Source organism: Pseudophryne corroboree, chromosome 6 (genome assembly GCF_028390025.1).
Source record: "Pseudophryne corroboree isolate aPseCor3 chromosome 6, aPseCor3.hap2, whole genome shotgun sequence".
Lineage (NCBI taxonomy): Eukaryota > Metazoa > Chordata > Amphibia > Anura > Myobatrachidae > Pseudophryne > Pseudophryne corroboree.
The window spans coordinates 343,235,320-343,262,310 of record NC_086449.1 but is presented as its reverse complement, the minus strand read 5'-3'; the positions used below and the strand labels follow the sequence as shown (position 1 = coordinate 343,262,310).

The 26,991-nt window shown below is 46.4% G+C and overlaps 1 protein-coding gene and 1 pseudogene across 3 annotated transcripts in view; one reads left to right on the top strand and one right to left on the bottom strand.

Moving 5' to 3' along the window:
* The window catches only part of VPS13C (vacuolar protein sorting 13 homolog C), a 950,377-nt gene that overhangs the window by 738,401 nt on the left and 184,985 nt on the right, over positions 1–26,991 (top strand). For all 3 annotated transcript variants that reach the window (XM_063926503.1, XM_063926502.1, XM_063926504.1), the window contains 2 exons: positions 774–907; positions 1,029–1,155. In XM_063926503.1, coding sequence (XP_063782573.1) covers positions 774–907; positions 1,029–1,155 — 261 coding nt within the window. The remainder of the gene's footprint in view (positions 1–773; positions 908–1,028; positions 1,156–26,991) is intronic.
* Positions 18,876–18,994, bottom strand: LOC134937328 (5S ribosomal RNA; annotated as a pseudogene).

The following is a 26,991-nucleotide window of genomic DNA, read 5'->3' as shown; positions in this document are numbered from 1 at the left end:
TGGTGGACCCGTCTATACCCCATGGTACTAATATGGACCCCAGCATCCTCTACGGACTACGAGAAAAGGATTTACCGGTAGGTAATTAAAATCCTATTTTTACTCCTGTGTGGGGGGGTTAGTGTGTTTTTACTCCTGTATGGAGGGCCAATGTGTTTTTACTCCTGTATGGGGGGCCAATGTGTTTTTACTACTGTGTGGAGGCCAGTGTGTTTGAGGTTTTTACTTGTGGGGGGCCAATTTGTGATTTCGGGTGAGACAGTCTCTACACCCTGTGCAGCAAGGAGATCACACCCGCTTTTTGTTATGCCTTGCCCCCTTTTTGGGCATGCATCTGTGGCACACGCTTTTGTCCCACCTAGGTAGATCACAAAAGTGTTTCAGCTTTCAAAGTAGATCGCCAACTCCAAAAGTCTGGACACCCCTGATCTAGAGAAAAGGAAAAGCCCAGTAACCTCAATAGCTATCACCACTTCTTTCCTCCAGATGTGGAGGAGGAGGTGCTGCTGCTGGCTGTTGAGTCTGCCCCGGGTAGCCTCACCATATTTCTGTATTCTTTCCCTACGTAATATAAATAAAGTAGGTATAATACATTTCAATAGACTCCCCCCTTAAAAAAAAAATGGTAACAATGAGAAGATTTTCCTGCATCACTCTATGCTCACAAAATTATGAAAACATGACTTGTCATGAATGTGTCTAGTCATGACACATTGTTTAGTATTGGTCAATTGTATTAGTAAATATTAACAAACTCTTAATTTAATTTCCAGAATACTGGACTTATAGTGGATGTCAGTATTTCCGATCACTCAATAGTGATTAAATTCTCGGATTATTATGAAGGTGCTGCACCTGCACTTATTATGAACCATACACCTCGGGCTACACTGACATATTATCAGAGGTAGGTTTATTCAGTAACATGCAATAGCAGACAATTACAGACTTCATTCTTAATTTTTTTTATTTCAGTTGCTGCCATTGTGATTTTTGTCTTCTTTTTTGTTATTAATTGTATTTATCAGTGGTGCGGCTAAGGAGAAGGAACTTCGTCCAAAAGAAGCGGGTTTGTTTGCATGGGAAGATCCAACAGGAACAAAAAAGCTGACATGGATATGTAATCAAAACAAGGGCGAGCTTGACTTGTTAAAGGTAAATCAGCAAACATAAGGGCCTTGCATCTGATATGGGAGACACTGGTATACATTGGGATGTAGAGGGTACCAAATCAGGAGGGTGCACAAAAGTCAAACAAAATTTGTTCGAAAGCTTTCTCCTCCACTTACCACTGAACATTGTTCCTCCCTCATGAGTCATGCAATGTTTGGTTCTTGACTGTTTTGTTCCTATTGGTTTGTTTGTTTGATTGATTGATTGATTGATTGATTGATTGATTGATTGAATGATTGATTGAATGGTTTCACTGGGTTACTGCTACTCCTTTCCGGATTCTTTTAAAGAAGTGCTGGCTTGATGGGGTTGCAGAGGGAATTGCACTAAGAATTAAAGTTACAGTAGTTGAAGTGACAAACTCCAGCCCATCCTGCTGGATAGCCACGGATACCAACAGTACGAACTCTTTGCAGCAGGGACAGGTATCCTTGCTATGTAATCGTACCCTCCAACTGTAACTTTTTAGCAGGTACAGTACCTTTTTTTATGGTCTGTACCGATTTTTGGCTCTCCAAACTTCCATTGAAAGTATAGCAAAAGGGGTGTGCCCACACCCCCTTTACCTGTGGCCACACCCCTTTCCTAATTTGTACTGATTTGTATGTGTAAAATGTTGGAGGGTATGCTATGTAATTATTAATCAGATGATGGGGCTTTATGTACCATTGTCTGTCTGATTTTTATTATTTTCATAAGTGTGCCATTGTACCTATGTTTCCTCTTTTAGGGGCACATTTTCTCTTTTATATTTTAGATTGAGTTTATCTGCCAATAAACTATTGTGGCTGCAGTGCTGAAAAAAGAGAGGGAAAATGATGTTATGACATTTTGCAAGTCCAGTGTTTCTGTTCTGATTGGTCTGTACAACTTTTTGTTGCACATACTATAAGAGAGTTGCTGGCACACTGTTTCTGCTGATGCATGGCTTGTTGATTGCATTTTTATTTAGTCTTATCAGTAAGAGTATTCATTTGTATTTCACCCTTCTGCCCAAGGCCAGTGGACCATGGCAGGTTTATTTACCTATTTTCATTCTTGAGGTAATGAATTGACGCTAACTGCTCTACTATGAATTCGTCCCCTCCTCAGTCATCAGTGTATCCTATTGGCCAACACTGGATGCAGAATACATGGCCAATATGTTGGTTCCACATTCTGTGTGGATAAATAGCTTTGCTTCCAATAAATGTCTAGTTCTCTGGTGTTGATCCACTACCAGTCACTGGCCTGATGGATTTTGCTTACCCTCAACCTGGCATATGTTTAGTGCAGACAAAAATGCCTAATCGCGTTGCAGCTCAGTGTCCTTGGAGGTGAATGTCACTTGTGTTGCGCAACATAGCACCAACGTCAGATGGTTGTGCTAGGCAGACTTCTGATGCTCTGTTCCTACTTTCCCGCTGTTAACAAATTAAGGTTTTTGTATCTGAATACTCCAGTTGGGTGCGGAAAGTTTTGCACTCAACGCAGTGAATACACCTCTATAGTAGTGGTATGCACCCCGTAGTATGAGACTATATGCGCCCTGCTGTAAGAGTCCGGAACAGAAAATATATTGGGAAAGGGGAACGCCTATGTCATGGAGTGTAAATTGATGCAAGGATACCTGAGAGTGGGAACCTACACATCTCAAACTCACTAACACCCAGAATACAGAGTGATACAAGTGTACATGGGAAGGGGAGAGAAAAGAAAGACTTTGTGTTCGGGCACTCTTAAAATAAAAAAATAATAGACAATAAAACTTAACTTTTAATTATGTTTAGAATAAAATTAATGTGACAAAAAGATAGTAGAATATTATGAACAAAAATAATTAATATAAGTTTCACACATGAACTTCATGTTATAGTGCATCTATAGAATATATTTAAACCTTGGTGAAAACTATATCAAGAAAAATTCAATACCATGGGTATATCCTGTCTATCATTATTGTATCTTGGACAGGTTTATGATCAATCCCATGTTTTTATCCCAGCAATAGAGCATAAAAAATATGCTCATGCTTCCAAAATGCAGCAAGCAGTGAAGGATCTTAAATAACAGCTTAAACAATTGTCTAAGACTGTCATTACTAATGAACACAGATTGGGGGAGACTTTTCAAGATGTTACTCAGGCACAAATATGATGTTTTACAGAAATCACACTACCAGCTAATTAATAAGATTGATGATCTTGAAAATAGATCTAGAAGATTGAATCTCAGAGTGCTGGGCCTCCCGCCTCCCAGAATCCTTGAAAGGCCCTGACCTGCTTACTTTTTTACAAACATCTCTGCTTGACTTATTACATGTTCAGGATGAATGTACTGGCTTAGTTATTGTCATAGGCTTGGCCCCCGCGTCCTTCACCTAACAGCAAACCACGTGTGGTCATTTTCAAATGCTTGAACTTCGTACACAAGGAGGCGATCTGGGCAGCATCCAGGAAATACAGGAACTTTCAATGGAAGGGCAACCGTTTGCCCATTTTCCAGGATTACTCTGCGGAGGTGTCCCGAGCTCGACGCAAATTCTCTCCCCTCTTACCTGGTCAAGTCGAATAAGAAATTTGCAATGCTGTTTCCTGTCAGACTTCGTCTCTTTGAGGGCTCTTCTGTCAAGGATTTTACCAATGTGGCTAATGCGGAACCTTATATCTTCGAAGCTACTGAGGCTGATGACGAATCCTCTCAGGCGAATGACACTCCAGACCAAGATGGCTGAGTATTCCTCTGGGACTTGTTTTTGGTTTCAGTGCTGTTTCCTTGGATATTGTTTCGGGAGTCGTTACTGCTAAAAAAATTTCTACCAGCTCAGGACCCCTCTCCTGTACCGTTATTTGTTGCCAATGTTCATTATTACACCACACGTAACTATTCTTGTTGCTCTAATATCTCCCCCCCATCCTTTATTTACGGAGATATATTTCTCAATGTTTCTTTAATCCTGCTCTGTGTGCTCTGCTGTTTTGTTATATCGCTATTGTTATGTTTATTGATTTTTTCATATGTTGCCGAGGGTGTCACGCTCGGCTGGAAATGAGGATCCGGCGACTGAGGTTTGCCTGAGGAAGCGGACACTTGCGAGGGAAGAAGACGAGGTGGCTGGATGTAATTCCTACTCATGGGTCAGGAGCAATGGAAGTGGAGACTACCGAGATGGGATGATCACTGTGAATAATGAACTGCGGGTGGTAGTCTGTGACTTGGAAAATTGAAGACTGTGAGCTGTGGCTTGAGTAACGAGGCTGAAGAGCACTGAAGATGAAGAACTGTGAACGGTGAGCTGTGGCTTGAATGATGAGGCTGAAGAACACTTGAAGATAATGAACTGTGGTTTGAAAGACGAGGTTGAAGAACACTGGAGATGAAGGACTGTGAACGGTGAGCTTGTGGCTTGGCTAATGAGGCTGAAGAGCACGGTAACTGTCGACGACCAAGATCCTTGAAGAATCAAGATTACCGAGTACGTCCCCCTCAGATGGTATCGGGTTAGGGACGGCGGGACTGCTGCAATCAGAAGGACCGTGGCAGAGCAAAGCTGGAGAGTAACCAAGGTACTGAAGTAACCTGGGATCACAGGGCTGGAGATCCTACACTAAGTAGTAACTTGAAGCACTGGCACTCATAACCTGAACCAGCTCCCTTTTAAGAGGAGAGATCTCCCTGGATTGGCTGGACAGAATGAGCCTGTGCAATAGGTTCATGCTTTGGTCTCCAACATGGCGGCACCTGTGCAGCAGACACATTTTAGTGTTAGATACCAGAACTCCCCCTGGCCTCTCCGGGAGCTGCTCCCTAGTGCCAACAAGCCTGCCGCAGCAGCCTCCGGCTACTACGAGCAGACCCGCCACAGCATCCCCTCACCGCCGCACACGGACCCATCGCAGCAGCCCAGCACCGCCGCTGCCCGCCAGACACCTGAGCGGTAATCGCTGCGGTGCTGATTGCCCGGTAAGGCTCCGGGACTTGACAGAGGGTGGCTAAGTGTGCCCCCCATTTTTAATTTTTTTTTTTTATTGCTGGCACTTCTGCTGCTTCGTGCAGCAACAGTGCTTGCTTAAACCAGTTGCTATGAATCTATGACTGTCCTCCGTAGGACTTCCTTCCTCCATGTTGTTCTACTGTTCTATATGTGTTATTGTTTTTTTTTTTTCCTTTTTTTTTCTCCCTCCCCTTTCTTCCCTTATGTGTCTCTCCCTTCTTGTCCTGTATTCCCCGATGGTACATCTATGTTTTTATTGCCATGTCAGAAGTCCGATGTTTATATTCCTAGATGTTCCTCATGTATAATATGGATCATTATTTGTTTTGTTATTTTAACCGATGGCTAGTCTGTCAATAAGCATCTGGAATGTGGGGGGCATCAACTCTCCAGTCAAACGTAAGAAGATTTTATTATATCTACGGAAACTGAGGGTTGATGGCGTCTTCATACAAGAATCCCACCTCATGCCTAGTGAGGTGGTAAAACTGAATACTATGGGCTGGTCTGTGGTGGCCTTTTCTTCGTTTTCGTCTAAGGCGCGAGGAGTAATTATATTTGCTAGACAATCTGTCCCCATTTCCATCCATGCAGTTTTAGATGACGCTCAGGGTAGATATGTGATTGCTGATGTAACTCTGGCTAATTCTAGATTCCAATTATGCAATATCTATGCCACCAACAATTATTTTAAGCAGTTTTATTTGCATATCATTACTAAATTGCTCAGTTATACTGAGATACCTGTAGTTCTGGGTGGAGATTTCAATATGTATTCCTCCCCTACGATGGATAAAAACCCTCCCCCTCGTTCCCCCTCTTCAATTCCAAGAATAGGTATTCCCCACATTTGCTCCCAATTATCATTAGTTGACGTGTGGTGCACTTGCTACCCTTTGGAGAGGGAATTTACATGCCTCTCGGCAGCGCAACACACGTTGTCGAGAATTGATTACCTTTTACTATCTGAATCCCTTTTTTCGAAGGTAGCTGACTCCAAAATTGAAGATATTTCTGTCTCCGACCATGCCTTATGCTGGATGAAATTGGTTCTTTCCTCTGAAAAAAACCCTTTTCATTCCTGGCACTTCCCCTCCCATTTAAGTACCTCTCAGCAGTTCCGTTCATGCCTCGATTCTGCGTGGACTGACTTTCATGACCATAATGGGGAGACTTTGGAGGATAACCCCGCATTGTATTGGCAGGCATCTACATCAGTTATTAGAGGGCATATAATATCCTATAACAAAAAAAGGAATTCAGATCTCAATACAGTGTACCTGGATGTTCAGTCGACCCTCACTCATTCTTTTCAGGAATTTAAATCTTCTCCTACCCTTTCCTTCAGGGCGCGATATCTTAAACAAAAAACGTTGTTTGACACCTTACTTTCTCAGATGAAAGCCAAATACTCTTTTTCCAAAGATTGTGGTATTTACAGGTATGGGAACAAGTCTGGCAAACTTTTATCCCGGTTGTTAAAAGGCAGTCACCCTAGTGGCGTGGCTAAGCAGGACATGGAGTAGCTCCTCTGAGCGGACACTCTCCACGTCATACATCCGGGGCACACATCCTGAGGTACCTCTCCGAGCCCAAACTCACCCTTTTAGTGGGGGACGGTACCAGGACTCCCAGGGGACCGAAATCGCCGACTGCTGTGCGGTATTTCCCCGTTTCTCTGCACCCGGGTAATCCAAGATGGCGCAGTGACTTCCGGTCCAGGCCCTGACGTCCGCCTCTGTGTGTTGCTGCGGCCTCTCTGGGACACCATATCCCCGCTGCTGAGCTTCTGGGAAGCGGATCGTGGTGGGTGCACGCTGGGGTGCTGCATTACGCTGCCGTGTGGCACCGGTCACAGATACTCTGAGGATCGGTGAGTCTGACCCCCCTTGCTGGAGGTGCGCACTGCGGCCTGGAGAGCCCTGTGAGATTTAGCTCTGCTGGGACACCTGCTACATGTAGTAGTGGGCGGACATTTTTTCTGGTGGATTTCTAACAAGCCCTGAGTCAGCTCTGTCCACAGGGCTGTGTGTCTGCTCCTAACCTGTTCTCTATATTTCTCTGACGTCCTAGTGGATGCTGGGAACTCCGTAAGGACCATGGGGAATAGACGGGCTCCGCAGGAGACTGGGCACTCTATAAGAAAGATTTGGTACTATCTGGTGTGCACTGGCTGAGCTGGATGCACACTAGGGGCTCTCCTGAGCTCCTAGAAAGAAAGTTTAATTTAGGTTTTTTATTTTACAGTGAGACCTGCTGGCAACAGGCTCACTGCAACGAGGGACTAAGGGGAGAAGAAGCGAACCTACCTGCTTGCAGCTAGCTAGGGCATCTTAGGCTACTGGACACCATTAGCTCCAGAGGGATCGACCGCAGGACCCGTCCTTGGTGTTCGTTCCCGGAGCCGCGCCGCCGTCCCCCTTACAGAGCCAGAAGCATGAAGATGGTCCGGAAAATCGGCGGCAGAAGACTTCAGTCTTCACCAAGGTAGCGCACAGCACTGCAGCTGTGCGCCATTGCTCCTCATACACACTTCACACTCCGGTCACTGAGGGTGCAGGGCGCTGGGGGGGGGGGCGCCCTGAGCAGCAATAAAAACACCTTGGCTGGCAAAATAACCACAATATATAGCCCCAGAGGCTATATATGTGGTAATTACTCCTGCCAGAATACAGAAAAAAGCGGGAGAAAAGTCCGCCGAAAAAGGGGCGGAGCCATCTCCCTCAGCACACTGGCGCCATTTTTCCCTCACAGTTCCGCTGGAAGGAAGCTCCCTGACTCTCCCCTGCAGTCTACACTACAGAAAAGGGTAAAAAAGAGAGGGGGGGCACTAAATTTAGGCGCAGTATAAACTTATAGCAGCTATAGGGGGACATAATTCAGTTAGTCCCTGCATTATATAGCGCTCTGGTGTGTGCTGGCATACTCTCTCTCTGTCTCCCCAAAGGGCTTTTGTGGGGTCCTGTCTCCTTTAAGAGCATTCCCTGTGTGTGTGCGGTGTGTCGGTACGGCTGTGTCGACATGATTGATGAGGAGGCTTATGTGGAGACGGAGCAGATGCCTATAAATGTGATGTCACCCCCTGCGGGGCAGACACCGGAGTGGATGGACTTATGGAAGGAATTACGTGCAAGTGTCGACTCCTTACATAAAAAATTTGACGACATGCCAAATGCGGGACAGCCGGCTTCTCAGCTCGTGCCTGCCCAGACAATTCAAAGGCCATCGGGGGCTCTGAAACGCCCACTACCTCAGATGGCAGACACAGATGTCGACACGGATACTGATACCAGTGTCGACGACGATGAGTCAAATTTAATGTCCACTAGGGCCATTCGTGGCATGATTGAGGCAATGAAAGAGGTATTACACCTTTCTGATATAAACCCAGGTACCTCAAAAAAGGGTATTATGTTTGGGGAGAAAAAACTACCAATAGATTTTCCCCCATCTGAAGAATTGAATGATGTGTGTGAAGAAGCGTGGGCTTTCCCCGATAAAAAATTGGTGATTTCAAAAAAATTACTAATGGCGTTCCCTTTCTCGCCAGAGGATAGGTCACGTTGGGAAACACCCCCTAGGGTGGATAAAGCGCTCACACGTTCGTCTAAAAAGGTGGCACTACCGTCTCCGGATACGGCCGCCCTAAAGGAACCTGCTGATAGAAAGCAGGAGGCTATCCTAAAGTCTATATATACACACACTGGTGTTATACTGAGACCAGCTATTGCTTCAGCGTGGATGTGCAGTGCTGCTGCTGCTTAGTCAGATTCCCTGTCGGAAAATATTGACACCCTAGACAGGGACACTATATTGCTAACCGTAGAGCATATAAAAGACTCAGTCTTATACATGAGAGATGCACAGAGGGAGATCTGCCGGCTGGTATCTAGAATAAGTGCATTGTCCATTTCTGCTAGGAGAGGCTTATGGACTCGGCAGTGGACAGGAGATGCAGATTCTAAAAGGCACATGGAAGTTTTGCCTTATAAGGGTGAGGAGTTATTCGGGGATGGTCTCTCAGACCTTGTTTCCACAGCTACAGCTGGGAAGTCAGCATTTTTGCCCCATGTCCCCTCACAGCCTAAGAAAGCGCCGTATTACCAGGTACAGTCCTTTCGACCCCAGAAAAACAGGCGGGGAAAAGGCGGGTCCTTTCTGTCTAGAGGCAGAGGAAGGGGGAAAAAGCTGCAACACACAGCAGGTTCCCAGGACCAAAAGTCCTCCCCCGCTTCTTCCAAATCCGCCACATGACAGTGGGGCTCCACAGGCGGAGCCAGGTACGGTGGGGGGCCGCCTCAAAAATTTCAGCGATCAGTGGGTTCGCTCACGGGTGGATCCCTGGATCCTTCAAGTAGTATCTCAGGGGTACAAGCTGGAATTCGAGGCGCCTCCCCCCCGCCGTTTCCTCAAATCGGCCTTACCGACAACTCCCTCGGGCAGGGAGGCTGTGCTAGAGGCCATTCACAAGCTGTATTCCCAGCAGGTGATGGTCAAGGTACCCCTACTTCAACAAGGACGGGGTTACTATTCCACACTGTTTGTGGTACCGAAACCGGGCGGTTCGGTGAGACCCATTTTAAATTTGAAATCCTTGAACACATACATAACAAAATTCAAGTTCAAGATGGAATCGCTCAGGGCGGTTATTGCAAGCCTGTACGAGGGGGATTACATGGTATCCCTGGACATCAAGGATGCTTACCTGCATGTCCCCATTTACCTTCCTCACCAGGAGTACCTCAGATTTGTGGTACAGGATTGCCATTACCAATTCCAGACACTACCGTTTGGACTGTCCACGGCACCGAGGGTGTTTACCAAGGTAATGGCAGAAATGATGATACTCCTTCGAAAAAAGGGAGTTTTAATTATCCCGTACTTGGACGATCTCCTAATAAAGGCGAGGTCCAGGGAGCAGTTACTGGTCGGAGTAGCACTATCTCGGGATGTGCTACAACAGCATGGCTGGATTCTAAACATTCCGAAGTCACAACTGGTTCCTTCCACACGCTTACTGTTCCTGGGGATGATTTTGGACACAGAACAGAAAAAAGTGTTTCTCCCGCAGGAGAAAGCCAAGGAGCTGTCATCTCTAGTCAGAGACCTCCTAAAACCAAAACGGGTATCGGTGCATCACTGCACACGAGTCCTGGGGAAAATGGTGGCTTCATACGAAGCAATTCCATTCGGCAGGTTCCATGCAAGGACCTTCCAGTGGGACCTCTTGGACAAGTGGTCGGGATCGCATCTTCAGATGCATCGACTGATAACCCTGTCTCCAAGGACCAGGGTGTCTCTACTGTGGTGGCTGCAGAGTGCTCATCTTCTAGAGGGCCGCAGATTCGGCATACAGGACTGGGTCCTGGTGACCACGGATGCCAGCCTTCGAGGCTGGGGAGCAGTCACACAGGGAAGAAACTTCCAAGGACTATGGTCAAGTCAGGAGACTTCCCTGCACATAAATATTCTGGAACTAAGGGCCATTTACAATGCCCTAAGTCAGGCAAAACCCCTGCTTCAAAACCAGCCGGTACTGATCCAGTCAGACAACATCACGGCAGTCGCCCATGTAAACCGACAGGGCGGCACAAGAAGCAGGATGGCGATGGCAGAAGCCACAAGGATTCTCCGATGGGCGGAAAATCACGTAATAGCACTGTCAGCAGTGTTCATTCCGGGAGTGGACAACTGGGAAGCAGACTTCCTCAGCAGACACGACCTACACCCGGGAGAGTGGGGACTTCATCCAGAAGTCTTCCTACTGTTGGTAAACCGTTGGGAAAGGCCACAGGTGGACATGATGGCGTCCCGCCTCAACAAAAAGCTAAAGAGATATTGCGCCAGGTCAAGGGACCCTCAGGCGATAGCTGTGGACGCGCTAGTGACACCGTGGGTGTACTAGTCGGTTTATGGGTTCCCTCCTCTGCCTCTCATACCAAAGGTATTGAGAATAATAAGAAGGCGAGGAGTAAGAACGATACTCGTGGTTCCGGATTGGCCAAGAAGAGCTTGGTACCCAGAACTTCAAGAAATGATATCAGAGGACCCATGGCCTCTACCGCTCAGACAGGATCTGCTACAGCAGGGGCCCTGTCTGTTCCAAGACTTACCGCGGCTGCGTTTGACGGCATGGCGGTTGAATTCCGGATCCTAAAGGAAAAGGGCATTCCGGAGGAAGTCATCCCTACGCTGATAAAAGCCAGGAAAGAAGTAACCGCAAACCATTATCACCGTATTTGGCGGAAATATGTTGCGTGGTGTGAGGCCAGGAAGGCCCCAACAGAGGAATTTCAGCTGGGTCGTTTTCTGCACTTCCTACAGTCAGGAGTGACTATGGGCCTAAAATTGGGTTCCATTAAGGTCCAGATTTCGGCTCTGTCGATTTTCTTCCAGAAAGAACTGGCTTCACTGCCTGAAGTTCAGACTTTTGTAAAGGGAGTGCTTCATATTTTGTGCCTTTTGTGCCTCCTGTGGCACCTTGGGATCTCAATGTGGTGTTGAGTTTCCTAAAATCACATTGGTTTGAACCACTTAAAACTGTGGATCTGAAATATCTCACGTGGAAAGTGGTCATGTTATTGGCCTTGGCTTCGGCCAGGCGTGTGTCAGAATTGGCGGCTTTGTCATGTAAAAGCCCTTATCTGATTTTCCATATGGATAGGGCAGAATTGAGGACTCGTCCCCAGTTTCTCCCTAAGGTGGTATCAGCTTTTCACTTGAACCAACCTATTGTGGTGCCTGCGGCTACTAGGGACTTGGAGGATTCCAAGTTACTGGACGTAGTCAGGGCCTTGAAAATTTATGTTTCCAGGACGGCTGGAGTCAGGAAAACTGACTCGCTTTTTATCCTGTATGCACCCAACAAAATAGGTGCTCCTGCTTCTAAGCAGACTATTGCTCGCTGGATTTGTAGCACAATTCAGCTGGCGCATTCTGCGGCTGGATTACCGCATCCTAAATCAGTAAAAGCCCATTCCACGAGGAAGGTGGGCTCATCTTGGGCGGCTGCCCGAGGGGTCTCGGCTTTACAACTTTGCCGAGCTGCAACTTGGTCAGGGGCAAACACGTTTGCTAAATTCTACAAATTTGATACCCTGGCTGAGGAGGACCTTGAGTTCTCTCATTCGGTGCTGCAGAGTCATCCGCACTCTCCCGCCCGTTTGGGAGCTTTGGTATAATCCCCATGGTCCTTACGGAGTTCCCAGCATCCACTAGGACGTCAGAGAAAATAAGATTTTACTCACCGGTAAATCTATTTCTCGTAGTCCGTAGTAGATGCTGGGCGCCCATCCCAAGTGCGGATTGTCTGCAATACTTGTATATAGTTATTGACTAACTATAGGGTTATTGTTGAGCCATCTGTTGAGAGGCTCAGTTGTATTTCATACTGTTAACTGGGTATAGTATCACGAGTTATACGGTGTGATTGGTGTGGCTGGTATGAGTCTTACCCGGGATTCAACATCCTTCCTTATTGTGTCAGCTCTTCCGGGCACAGTATCCTAACTGAGGTCTGGAGGAGGGGCATAGAGGGAGGAGCCAGTGCACACCAGATAGTACCAAATCTTTCTTATAGAGTGCCCAGTCTCCTGCGGAGCCCGTCTATTCCCCATGGTCCTTACGGAGTTCCCAGCATCCACAACGGACTACGAGAAATAGATTTACCGGTGAGTAAAATCTTATTTTTTCTCACTGGATACTTATACCCCTGCCATTGCAAATATTCCATAGCACATGCTCCTTAATTATATGTATTTCTGCTGCGGGGTACACTGGGCTCCACAAGGAATAACATCGGGTGTAGAGTATGATCTTGATCCGAGGCCCCAACAGGCTCAAAGCTTTGACTGTTACCAAGATGCACAGCGCCACCTCCTCTATAACCCCACCTCCATGCCAGTGAGCTCAGTTTGTAGTTGGTGCCTGCAGTAGCAGGTCACTTAACAGGGGGCTGCTTCAGGCAGCCTTTCTTAGCTTTAAACTTACAGACAGAAGAGGACTATTCAAAGGGCTGCAGCAGAAACGTCGATCAGACACAGCCTGCTGCATCACCCCCAGCAACGCTGTATACTCCCGCACCGCGGTTGCCGGGTCACTACAGCGGAGGCGCCGGCTTCTTCCTCTGTCCTCCAGTGAGTCACACACACGCTGCCGTCTCCCGGATCGCGGGGCCGCTGACAAGGGGGAGGTAAGGGGCTTCTGTGCCGCACTTTGCACCGCAATCCCGCGCGGCCGTAGGAGGCGGGCCGCGCTGGCGTGGACACAGATTACTGGGCTGCTTGCTCCACTAGCCACCAGGGTGATTATATATGGGCCCAGGTCAGGGGGACGTTGTACCATTACCCCCCCCGCTGTTGTTCCATTACCCCCCCCCCCCCCCCCTGCTGTTGTTATACTGCCCGCATGCCCGGTGGGGATGCCAGCAGGGGAGTAGGCCGGACCTGAGGCCCTGCCCCAGGGCGCCATTTTTACAATGTTCCCGCCCTGGAGCTGCATATCTCTCCCTCACTCCTGACCAGCGGCCATCGCTGATTGAGCTGAGCTGTTTCTAGGACTGCTGGGGCAAATCCTCCTCTGTGGAACCGCCTGACTGCCAGTGCTGTGCTTCCTACAGGACACTTGAGTCTTCTACCTGTCACTGCGACTATGCTAGTTAAGAAAGAGTGCATACTGTCAGGATTGTGTGGTACAAACACCCTGTGATATACATCCAGTGCCTACTGCGTTTGTTATATCTATTATTATCACATATAGCCATACTGAGTATTACTTTGTATTGCTAGTCCAGTGCAGTTTATGGTACATCATTTCTGCATGGTACGCTTGTGACTATATACGTGTGTGTGCATGTAGCTGCTGCGTGGTTGCCTTATTGCAGGGTATTTCACTCAGCGTGCTATTCCTATATTACTATACCTGTGGGGGCCAAGTGTTTCAGTTTTTTTTCTGATAATATAGGTTTGTTTCACAAGATATGCTACTGGAGTATTTTTTCTTGTGAATTGTAGTCACCATATGTTCTATTCCTATTGAACACTATGTCTGTGCCAGCTTCGGCTGTTTCTCAGTAGGTATAGTGCTGCTACAAAATTATAAATATCTTTTTGCACCGGGTTGCCCATTACAAAATTAACGCCCCCTGTGGGACCCCCTGTGCCGCTATCACAGATTATGGTCCCCGCTGTGAACCCGCCATGGGCGGGTCAGCTTTCCACTCCGTTACAGCATTTGAACCGATCCATGTCCAAATCTAAGGGTCATTCTCGCCCGCATAAGACTAAGTCGTCTTCTAAAAGAGCCATTACCTCTTCCCGATCCGCGGCCTTAACTGACACGTCCTCTGAGGAGGACGGTGCTTATACTGACCCCTCTGACGCTGATGTTTCAGATGGGGAGGGGAAATAGTCCGTGGATGTCTGGGATTTGATTGAGGCGATACGGCTCATTCTTCACCCGGCTGATGATTCCGAGCCTGAAACTGTCTCCCAGAAACCTGATAGGTTTAAGCGTAAGAAGGTGGTTAAGGAGGTTCTACCCTACTCTAAACACCTGATTGACATACGTCAGGAATCCTGGGAAAATCCGGGGACAAAGTTTACACAGAATAAGAGACTGTTGGCTCGCTATCCTCTCTCTGCGGAGGTGTGTAAAAATTGGGAAACCCCTCCGCCTGTAGATTCTCATGTGGCGCGTATGGTTGTTTCCTCTGCCCTGCCAGTAACTACCATCACCTCTCTGAAGGAACCGATGGATCGTCAGGTGGAGGGGTGTTTAAAAGCGATTTATACCCTGCCTGGGGCTGTTCATAGGCCAACTATTGCAGCGAGTTGGACTGCTGAAGCTGTTGAGGCGTGGGCTCAGGAACTCGAGGAGGAACTGCCTTCTGATGTTTCTGAACATGCTCGACTATGTCTCTTGTATATTGCCACGGCTTATCTGTACCTTAAGGAGACGGCCTCCGATGCCGGGGTGCTCGCGGCCAAAGCTGCTACTGCGTCCATTTTGGCCAGACGTATCCTTTGGTTGAGATCCTGGTCGGTGGATTTGGATTCCAGAAAAACCCTGGAGGTACTTCCTTTCAAGGGAGACATTCTCTTTGGAGAAGATCTCAGTAAGATTGTGGCTGACCTGGCTACGGCTAAAACAGCCTGCCTGCCTAGTACGGCTCCTTCCGCGCAGAAGGCTAAAAGTACTTTCCCTCGGCCCTTTCGTACTCCAGGTAAAGCAAAAGGTCAGGCGTACCCGAAGGAAGCCCGTACTTCCAGGCCTGCTAAGGTCAGACCAAAGCGTGCTTGGGCCGCCCGTCAGCCAGCTTCAAAAACTGGTAAGCCAGCCACATGACAGGGCGGGCCTCCCTCTGGGGGATCCCAGGGTTGGGAGCCGACTTCTAGGGTTTACCCAGGAATGGTTGAAGACCACTTCGGTTACCTGGATGAGGGAAGTCGTTGCTCGAGGTTACGCCATACCCTTCAAGAATCGCCCCCCTCATCGATTTTGCCTAACAGATGTGCCTCTGGATCCGGCAAAAGCAATCACGTTGCACTCGGTAGTACGTTCCCTCCTGTCTACAGGAGTGGTGGTACAGGTGCCTCTGACTCAGAGGGGCGAGCGGTTCTATTCACCGCTGTTTCTAGTCCTGTAACCGAACGGGTCCTCGCGGCCCATTCTCAATCTGAAGTCCTTGAACAAGCATGTGCGACTTTCCAAGTTCCGTATGGAATCGCTGCGCTCTATTGTTCTGGCCATGGAGCCTGGGGACTATATAATGTCCCTGGACATACAGGATGAATACCTACATATTCCTATTGCGGTATCTCATCAGCAGTACCTGCGGTTTGCAGTGGGCAACCTTCATTACCAATTTTGGGCGTTAACTTTTGGGTTAACTACGGTTCTGCGAGTCTTCACCAAGGTGATGGCGGTCATGACGGCCACGCTACGTCGTCAAGGGGTCAGGATACTACCGTACCTAGACAATTTGTTGATCCTGGCGAGTTCCCCGGAACTTCTCCTGCGTCATCTCGATTTGACAATCCAGTGCATGAAAGCCCACGGATGGCTGATCAACTGGAAGAAATCCTCCCTGGTTCCAGCTCGGAGCATGGTACACCTGGGAGCGTTATTGGACACCTACAACCAGCGGTTGTTCCTGTCTCAGGAGAAAGTCCTGAAGCTTCAGGACAAGATCCGATGCTTACTGTCCTGTCCGCAAGTGTTGATTTATTCGGCGATGCAAGTGCTAGGTCTCATGGTGTCGGCTTTCGACATGGTGGAGTATGCTCAATTCCATTCTCGCCCTCTGCAGAAGTTGTTTCTGTCCAAGTGGGACGGCCTGCCTCACCGTATCAGATCTCACATGATCTCCCTATCTCCGGAGGTCCGCCTGTCACTGAGCTGGTGGCTTCAGGACCAAAGATTGAGCAGGGGCCGTCCCTTCTGGATATCCAACTGGGTCTTGCTGACGACGGATGCCAGTCTTAGAGGTTGGGGGGCGGTGTTGGAACAACACTCTCTCCAGGGCCGGTGGACCAAGGAGGAGTTTCTACTCCCGATTAAACATTCTGGAACTGCGGGCAGTGTTCAATGCATTGACAATAGCCCAGCATCTGATACAGAACAGACCTGTTCAAGTACAGTCGGACAACGCCACCACGGTGACGTACATCAATCATCAGGGCGGCACTCGAAGCCGCTTGGCAATGAGGGAAGTATCAAGGATTCTTCAGTGGGCGGTAAAGCCATCTGCCGGCCATATCAGCAGTGTTCATTCCAGGCGTTCTGAACTGGGAGGCGGACTATCTCAGTTGTCAGGACGTGCACGCCGGAGAATGGAGCCTTCATCCAGAGGTGTTTCAACTTCTCGTGGACAAGTGGGGCCTCCCAGATGTGGACCTGATGGCGTCTCGACACAATCACAAGGTTCCGGTCTTTGGAGCAAGGGCAAGGGATCCTCAAGCAGCGTTCGTGGATGCTCTGTCATTCCCATGGAACTTTCGGCTGCCGTATGTGTTCCCTCCGTTGTCACTACTGCCCAGAGTAATATGGAAGTTCAAGCAAGAAGGAGGAAACCTACTTCTAGTCGCTCCAGCGTGGCCCAGGCGGCACTGGTTCTCCGATCTACAGGGCCTCTCATTGGGTCGTTCCCTTCTACTTCCACAACGACCAGACCTCCTCGTTCAGGGCTCTTGTGTTTACCAGGATTTGGCCCGTCTGGCTTTGACGGCATGGCTCTTGAAGCTTCCGTCCTGAGGGCCAAGGGGTTTTCTGAGGCGGTCGTTCAAACTATGTTGAAGGCCCGTAAGCCGGCTTCTGCTCGGATATACCATAGGGTCTGGAATGCTTACTTTACTTGGTGTGCGTCTCACAATCATAACGTTTTCAAGTTTAATACGGCCAAGCTATTGGCTTTTCTACAACAAGGCCTGGATTTAGGCCTGTATCTGGCCTCCCTCAAGGTTCACATCTCGGCCTTGTCGGTTTGGTTTCAGAGAAAGATCGCTACCCTGCCTGATGTTCATACATTCACTCAGGGTGTGCTGAGGATTCAGCCTCCTTATGTGCCACCTGTGGCCCCTTGGGATCTGTTGGTGGTTTTGAAGGCTTTACAGGAGTCTCTGTTTGAGCATCTTACCTCTGCTGACCTTAAGTGGCTTTCCCTTAAGGTGTTATTTTTGCTGGCTATTGCTTCAGCTAGAAGTGTCTCGGACTTGGGTGCCTTATCCTATAAGTCCCCCTATTTGATTTTTCACCGTGACCGGGCGGTTCTTCGGACACTCCCTGGTTATTTACCCAAGGTGGTGTCTTCTTTCCACCTTAACCAGGAGATTGTGGTTCCGGCCTTTAATTCTCCTGAGTTGTCTTCCAAAGAGCGGTCTTTGGATGTGGTATGGGCTCTCCATATCTATGTGAAGAGAACTTCCTCCATTCGGAAGTCTGATTCTCTTTTTGTGTTGTTTGGTTTTCACAAACGTGGCTGGCCTGCTTCTAAGCAGACATTGGCCAGATGGATTAGAATGGTGATTGCACATGCTTATGTACAGGCTGGTCGTCCGGTTCCTGCTACCATAAAAGCCCATTCTACTCGGTCGGTTGGACCTTCTTGGGCGGCCCACTGTGGTGCGACCCTTGAACAATTGTGCAAGGCGGCTACGTGGTCCTCGAGTAACACGTTTATTAGGTTCTATGCCTTTGATACTGCCGCTTCCCAGGATGCTTCCTATGGACGCCGGGTTCTTGTGCCCGCTACAGTGCGTCCCCTCCCATAAGGAACTACTTTAGGACATCCCCAATGTTATTCCTTGTGGAGCCCAGTGTACCCCGCAGCAGAAAACAAGATTTATGGTAAGAACTTACCGTTGTTAAATCTCTTTCTGCGAGATACACTGGGCTCATTGTGCAAGGTCTCTTCTAGTTTACATTATTTTTCACTGTAAATTCTCTTGTACTGTACTTTTTTGACACTGCCTTGATTCTGTTCCTGCTGTTTTTCTATGGATTTCTCATGACATTGCATTGATGTTGATCCGGTCACATTGTGCCCTTTTAGTATCTGTATGCCGTGGGGGCATTCCGTGTCTTTGTGTTTCCTCAAAAATTCTAATAAAATTGTTTATAAAAAAAAAAAAAAAAAGATTCAATCAAGAAATATGTATGGTATGAATAGGAATCTATTTGATTTGAGAGAGAATAAAAGATGGATATCTTCCTTCTGCTGTTCAGCGTAGTTGTTTTACAGCACCTAGTATTCATTGGTGGTCTCCCAACCAACTACTAACCAGGCCTACCATTGATTAGCTTCCAAGATCGGAAGAGATTGGGTGTATCCTATGGAGTATGGCAGTAATCTGCTCAATAAGAGAGCACTTGGTCCATGAAAAGGAAAAAGTGCTTATGCTGTCCATGTGTCTCCAAAATCAAAGAGACATGTTTAAGCATGAGAGAGCATTTTGATAAATCAGAAAAGGGGAAGGTAAGTATGAAAATATTATTAATGTGGGTATGTAATAACCTGTGAAGGTAGGTTTTTGGGGTTTTTAACAAAAGACCTCACCGTTACACCATGATAATATATATGGCAGGCAGAGCGTTAAAGCACAATTGTAGTTTTGATAATACACTCAGAACAATTATGTGGATATTAAATGTGGTCTCATATAATAGAAATCATGTGTATATGAACAGGCATAGATATTGAGCAGTGAGTACAATTAATAATACTATGGGGTCTATTTACTAAGCCTTGGATGGAGATAAAGTGGACGGGGATAAAGTACCAGCCAATCAGCTCCTAACTCATTTTTTCAAACCTAGTCTGTGACATGGCAGTTAGGAGCTGATTGGCTGGTACTTTATCTCTGTTCACTTTATCGCCATCCAAGGCTTAGTAAATAGACCCCTATATCTCCTAAGCCATTGAGTACAAATGCAATGTTAGTAGTAATATGCTCAAAAGACAGAATAGGGAAAAGACTGTTGCTTGTTTTTCAGACAACCAAAATGTATTATTATTATTATTATTATTATTATTATCCTTTATTTATATGGCGCCACAAGGGTTCCGCAGTGCCCAATTACAGAGTACAAATGCACATAAAAAAAAACAGGAAAACAGTGACTCACAGTTGAAGACAATATAGGACAAGTACAGGGCAACTAAGCATAACTACACCAGTAAACATAGAGATAAGTTCCAGGTGGTCAAAAAACTGCGGGATCTGGGCAGTTGAGGATTATTAAAGTAAGAAAAGTATAAGCACATGAGGGAAGAGGGCCCTACTCGTGAGAGCTTACATTCTAAGGGGAGGGGTAGACAGACAGGGGTGACACAGATGGGGTACATAGAGAGCGTGGAACAGAGGGTTAGGATGAGATTTGGCTGGGTTTGGTAAAGAAATGGGTCTTAAGAGCCCGTTTGAAGTTTTGTAGAGAGGTGGAGAGTCTGAGGGGGAGAGGTAAAGAATTCCAGAGAAAGGGAGCAGCACGTGAAAAATCTTGGAGATAGGAGTGGGAGGAAGTAATCAGAAGACAGGAGAGTCGGCGTGCATTAGCAGAGCGAAGAGGACGGGTGGGAGAGTAAAGGGAGATAAGGTCAGAGATGTAGATGGGAGAGGAGTGGGTGAGTGCTTTGTAAGCGAGTGTGAGAAGTTTGAATTGGATTCTGAAAGGGAAGGGAAGCCAGTGGAGGGCCTGTAGGAGAGGGGAGGTAGACGTAGTGCGTTTGGTGAGGACGATGAGCCGGGCAGCAGCATTGAGGATAGATTGGAGTGGAGAGAGGTAATTGTCAGGGAGGCCAGTTAAGAGGAGATTACAGTAGTCCAGTCTGGAAATAATCAGTGAGTGAATAATGATCTTAGTGGCATCCTGGGTGAGAAAAGGTCTGATTCTAGAAATGTTTTTGAGATGAAAATGACAGGTTTGTGAGAGGTGCTGAATGTGTAGTTTGAAGGAGAGGGAGGAGTCGAGGATTACGCCAAGACAGCGTACTTGGGGGCTAGGGGAGATAGTCGTGCCATCAATGGATAATGAGATTGTGGGAGGTGAGGCTGTGCGGGAGGGTGGGAAGATGATCAGCTCAGTCTTAGACATGTTGAGTTTAAGAAAGCGCTGAGACATCCAGGAAGAGATAGCAGAAAGACAGTTTGAGGTACGAGTGAGGAGAGCCGTGGAGAGATCAGGGGAGGAGAGGTAGATTTGAGTGTCATCAGCATAGAGGTGGTATTGGAAGTTAAAAGAACTAATGAGTTCACCTAAAGAGGACATATAGAGAGAGAAAAGGAGAGGACCAAGAACAGAGCCTTGGGGGACATCAACAGTTAGTGGAAGTGGGGGGGAGGTAGCATCATGAGAGGAGACAGAGAAGGAACGATCAGAGAGGTAGGAGGACAGCCAGGAGAAGGCAGTATCACGCAGACCAAGAGAGTGAAGGATTTGCAGAAGGAGAGGGTGGTCCACAGTGTCAAAAGCAGCAGAGAGGTCAAGAAGAATAAGCAGAGAGTAGTGGCCCTTAGATTTGGCTGCATGGAGGTCATTGCAGACTTTTGTGAGGGCAGTTTCAGTGGAGTGGAGAGAACGGAAACCAGACTGGAATGGGTCAAGCAGTGAGTGAGAGGAAAGAAAGGCAGTGAGGCGATTATAGACAATACGCTCAAGAAGTTTGGAGGCAAAGGGGAGGAGAGAGATGGGTCGATAGTTGGAGAGAGTGTTAGGATCAAGGGTAGGTTTTTTAAGAATAGGGGAGACAAGAGCATGCTTGAAGGCAGAGGGGACAGTGCCTGATGAAAGGGAGAGATTGAGAAGGTGGGCAAGATGGGAACAGGCAGAAGGGGAGAGGTAGCGGAGGAGGTGGGAGGGGATAGGGTCGAGCGGGGAGGTTGTGGGGGGGGGGGGGACGGATGAGGGCCATGACTTCCTCGCCAGATACATGGGAGAAAGATGTCAGAGTTGGTAAGAGGGAACGGGAGGGGTGGCAAGGGATGGGTGGTTGCTGGTCTGGTGGGAAGTGATATCCTGACGTATGGAGTCAATCTTGGATGTGAAATAAGTGGCAAAGTCAAGAGCAGACAATGAGGAAGGGAGAGGAGGTGGTGGTGGGCAGAGGAGGGAGTTAACAGTGGCAAAGAGGCGCCGGGGGTTGGAAGACTGTGTAGAAATGAGGATTTTGAAGTATGATTGTTTAGCAAGGGAAAGGGCCGTACTGAAGGATGAGAGCATGAATTTGAAATGGAGGAAGTCTGCTTTAGAGCGTGATTTCCTCCACTGTCGCTCGGCAGTACGTGAGCATTTTTGTAGGTATCTGGTGCATTTGGTGTGCCAGGGTTGACGTGTGGATCTGCGAGGGTGAATAGTGGTTGGAGGAGCAACAGAGTCAAGGGCAGAAGTAAGAGATGCATTGTATAGGGATGTGGCTTGTTCAGGGCATGGGAGAGAGAGAAGAGGAGAGAGAAGGGAGTCAAACAGGGAGGATAGGGATGAGGTGTCAATAGCCTCAATGTTACGCTTCGTGATGGTAGCCTTAGGAGGGAGAGATGGGGAAGCAGAGATAGATAAGTTGAAAGAGAGCAAGTGGTGGTCAGAGAGGGGAATTGGAGAAATCAGAAATATCACAGCGGTGAGTGAAAACCAGATCCAGTGAGCTCCCGTTCACATGGGAGGGTGAGGTGGTCCACTGGGAGAGACCAAGTGAAGAGGTGAGGTTGAGGAGTTTAGAGGCAGGTGATTTTGTGGGGTTATCGATAGGGATGTTGAAATCACCTAGAATAATGGAGGGAATGTCAGAAGAGAGGAAGTGAGGTAGCCAGGAAGCAAAGTTGTCGAGGAATTTGGAGGAAATGCCAGGTGGACGGTAAATTACAGCAACTCGAAGATTAGTAGATTGGTAGAGGCGTATTGCATGGACCTCAAATGTAGAGAATGTAAAAGAAGGTTCTGGAGGTATAAGTTGGTATGTGTAGCTTGAGGGTAAAAGGATCCCAACACCACCCCCATGGCGACCCCCGGGTCGGGGTGTGTGTGAGAATGTGAGGCCCCCAGCAGAGAGAGCAGCAGGAGAAGTGGTGTCATGAGGAGTAATCCAGTAAAATAAGTGTACTGTAGATCTAGCTTTAGAGAGATGCAAGGTACTCCCCAAACAAAATCCTTAACGGGAGTGTTATCATAGTAAACAAATAATAGCCAGTACTAGCCAAATGCTATACCAGTATTGAAATTAAGGGAAAGAAAGGTTTGGCAATTCCACGTGAGTTTTCAAACAAACAAAAGTAATGTCCCTTTTTACTAGCAAAGATTCAGAGTATTCCTAATATAGGGTTCAGCACAGAAATATCAGATGTTATGATTTTAGGCCGATCTAGTATAGTAGGGAGTAACCATCAACATTTCAGTATATTAAAAACAAAAGAATTGCATTTTGTTGAGAAACGTACATAGTACCCTCCTTCACAATGTATCAAGTGTAAACATATTAACATAGTGTTCAAGCATATTGCAATACAAAAAATAAGGTAAGCAATAGTAAAGGTAAATATTGCCAGCCCAAGTGGGTGCTTACAAGACCAGGGTACCCCTGAGGTGGGTATGTGTTGCGCAGTACCCAATACCCTCACCAACCACCAAATGGACCGTTTCACCTCTTTGCAGGCTTGTTCACTGGTGTAGGTTTCAAATTCCTTTTAGAGTATATATAGTGTGTGGATAATTATTGATTTAATTAGTAGGAGGAGTAAAGTTCTTACTTCCAACCCACAGTAGTTCCGGAGTTCTGAGCCGCCAGGTCCCCGTGCTGCTGTTTCCAGGAGTGCGCATTGTACATGATGCGCACTCCCGGTGTCATTTCTGGTAACGCGTCAAACTGGCCATGTCATAGGGGGTGGTCGCACACGTAGTCGCTGACTCGCTCACCCGGGCCTGTCAAAGCAGGCGGGCGCACTCGTAGTTGCTGATGCGCGGGCTTTCATATGATTATTGTCGCCCTCCCCTCACCACATTGGTGATCCTTATTTACATTAATACATTGTCTAGCCAAATCCCATTGGCCGTAACATGCATGTGGGGCTGGCAGGCAGGTCTCAGAGGGAGTGTTGTCTACACTCCTTGGTTGGCAAATGGCTGCTTCTTTATGTAACATATAGTTGGCAAGTCACTGCCATAACAACCATAAAAGGATAGATAATTTACCCGGTGATAGTAATCACAAATCATACTTAGTATAATCTATTCTTAAAATGTTGATATTGCTTGGACATACAATGAACAGTAAATGCATATAGGAATTAATATAATAAATAAGTAATAGATGAGCAGTAAATATATATAGGGTGCAATAATAAACAATGAATGCATATAGGAATTGATATAATGTATAGTGTGGACAATCAGATTAACACATTTTCTCAGCCATTCCACTGGAGATGGCTGTATTGAAGTTTTGGGAGGATAAAGCAATAGGCATTATGGTACAGAACATCAAAGGATAATGTGTAGGTTCTTATGAGGCACTGTTTTCCTTTAAAGGGAAAGATGTTGTTTTCAAGTTTTATTTAGCAGGGATGGAGTCATTTACGTTATATGATCATATTACCATGAAAGAAGGGATGCCAAGGCCTCAAAATGTATAGCGCAATAGGTTTTTAATAGTTAGGAACCATTTGTTATGCCACACATTTTGTTAATAATTGATAGGTGGGTACTATAGTTTGAGAGTGATTACTATCAGTGTCAATGTTAATATGATAATTGAATACTGTGAGTATAATATAAAGTTGTATGTGAGAAAAAAGGGGAGCAGAAAAGAGGAGGTAGATGGTGTTATGACTTAAGAAAAATGAGAAACTGTATTAGATTAAAACAAATAGGTTAGTGTAGTTAAAATTATAAGACACAGATAAAAACAATCTGTGATGGGTAGGTTAATCCTAACACCAGAGCTATAAGTGATATATATTAAATACCTTGTGATAAATAGAAATAATGTGCAGAAACAAAGTGACATAATACCTGAGTTAAGTTAATTGTGCAATGATGCTGAAAAACAGGAAACCTAAATAGATTGTGCAATGACGCTACAAAAAGAACATAAATTATAGTCAATAAGAGGATCAAAATGTTTGGTGATAATTGGCATTGGGTCAAAGCTATGGTGACACATGGTAGTTTAAATGAACACCCCATAATTGATGTATTCATTCATCCCTTGGGGTGCCACGCTATTCAAGCTGTAGGTCCACTCCGACTCCTTTTTCAGAAGTTCCTGGGTTAGATCACCACCTCAAATCCCTAGTTTGATCTGTTCCAGTCCAAATGCCTTCAGGTCTCCAGGGTTGTTCTCATGATAGCGGTGGAAGTGTCTTGCAACCGATGTGTTTCCTCATTCTTGTCAAGTCAGTTGGGATAAAAACATGCAGTACTAAGGACCTTTCAATGAGATACCCCCATGGGATTGATAAACCTGTCCAAGATACAATAATGATAGACAGGATATACCCACGGTATTGAATTTTTCTTTATATATTTTTCACCGAGGCTTAAATATATTCTATAGATGCACTATAACGTGAAGTTCATGTGTGAAGCTTACAGTAAATAAATTACTATTGCTGGTGAGCAGAGCCAGTAGGAGTCTATGAGGAGATTCCAGCAAGGGGCATATGAAGTGGCCTGAAAGGAAGTCTGTGCACTGACCTGAGAACTCATACATACAGTATATATTTATGAGGCCTGACATCTCCAGAGGGACACTGCATGCTTTGTGGATAACTACAGAATCGGCAGTGTAGCAGAAGTATACATCTGCAGTATAAATGTATATTACAAGTACACAGTATATATATGCTGTGTAGTCCAGAAAAGCATGACTGTGACCTGAACTTGTGACCTTTTTATTGTTATAAACAGATGTGTGGTTCAGATGAGCCTCTTGAAAAACTTTAGTCACAACATTTAGCATAAACCACGGCAGCACCATGCACAATGAAAGTTTCAGACTGCACAAGAAATTCAGTTAATTGCCTATACCACAGCACCCACATAGATGAGGTAGGGGCAGATACACTACAGTGTAGTTGCAGTTTGTGAGGCATAGTTCTTAGAAGGGTCTGCACTTCCAACAAAAAATATGTTCTGACCTGTGACTTGACCCAAGACAACTGTAAATCCTTACAGAATGGAAAAAAACACCAAGAAAGCAAATGCGCAAACACCACAAGTGCAGCCCAGGTCAACTCAAATGGCTCACCACACCATGGTCAATACATACAATAGAAAAAAGAGAGACCCTGTGGCGCAAATATGGTAAATAATTTATACAGTACAGTCCCCTTTGTTTCCCTTAATAGGGATAGCAGATTTCCTCCAAGAATGTCGTTCCCCTCTCAAGGGATTCACTCCAAACAAATACCTCAAATGGAAGGAGAATATTCTTAGTGCAACACTGTTGTATCTAGATAAATCACACTTTTAACATCTGATGTTGCACTCACATTCTATAATTAATATGTATGCCCATCATCCTCCACATGTCTTTTCTTCCTTCACCGCAGTACATGTAACTCAAATAAGGAAAAATATTTAGTGCAACACTGTTTCTTAAAAAGCGGAAAAGATTTATTACAGGGTTACACTCACATTAATTAAAAGAAAACAAAGAACCTCCTCATAGGGTAAGATGACTCTCACGACAGCAGGGTTCGGAACCTTCGACGAAGGACCTTTGAGTCCGAAACGCGTAAAGCAGGTGGATTCTGTGCTCTGGACTTTGGACTCCCTCCTGGAGCATCTTGGGGACGTTGATACTTTTGGCGGTTGGACCAGCTGGTTCCGAACCCTGCTGTCGTGAGAGTCATCTTACCCTATGAGGAGGTTCTTTGTGCTTTGTTTTCTTTTAATTAATGTGAGTGTAACCCTGTAATAAATCTTTTCCGCTTTTTAAGAAACAGTGTTGCACTAAATATTTTTCCTTATTTGAGTTACATGTACTGCGGTGAAGAAAGAAAAGACATGTGGAGGATGATGGGCATACATATTAATTATAGAATGTGAGTGCAACATCAGATGTTAAAAGTGTGATTTATCTAGATACAACAGTGTTGCACTAAGAATATTCTCCTTCCATTTGAGGTATTTGTTTGGAGTGAATCCCTTGAGAGGAGAACGACATTCTTGGAGGAAATCTGCTATCCCTATTAAGGGAAACAAAGGGGACTGTACTGTATAAATTGTAAATCCTTACAGGCATGGGACTTAAGTCGAGACAACTGCAAGTCGTGTCAGGCTTGGTACTTGGAACAGAGACAACTGTACTTCCTGTCAGGCATATGCATCAAAATACCTGAGACATGCCTGTATGTGAA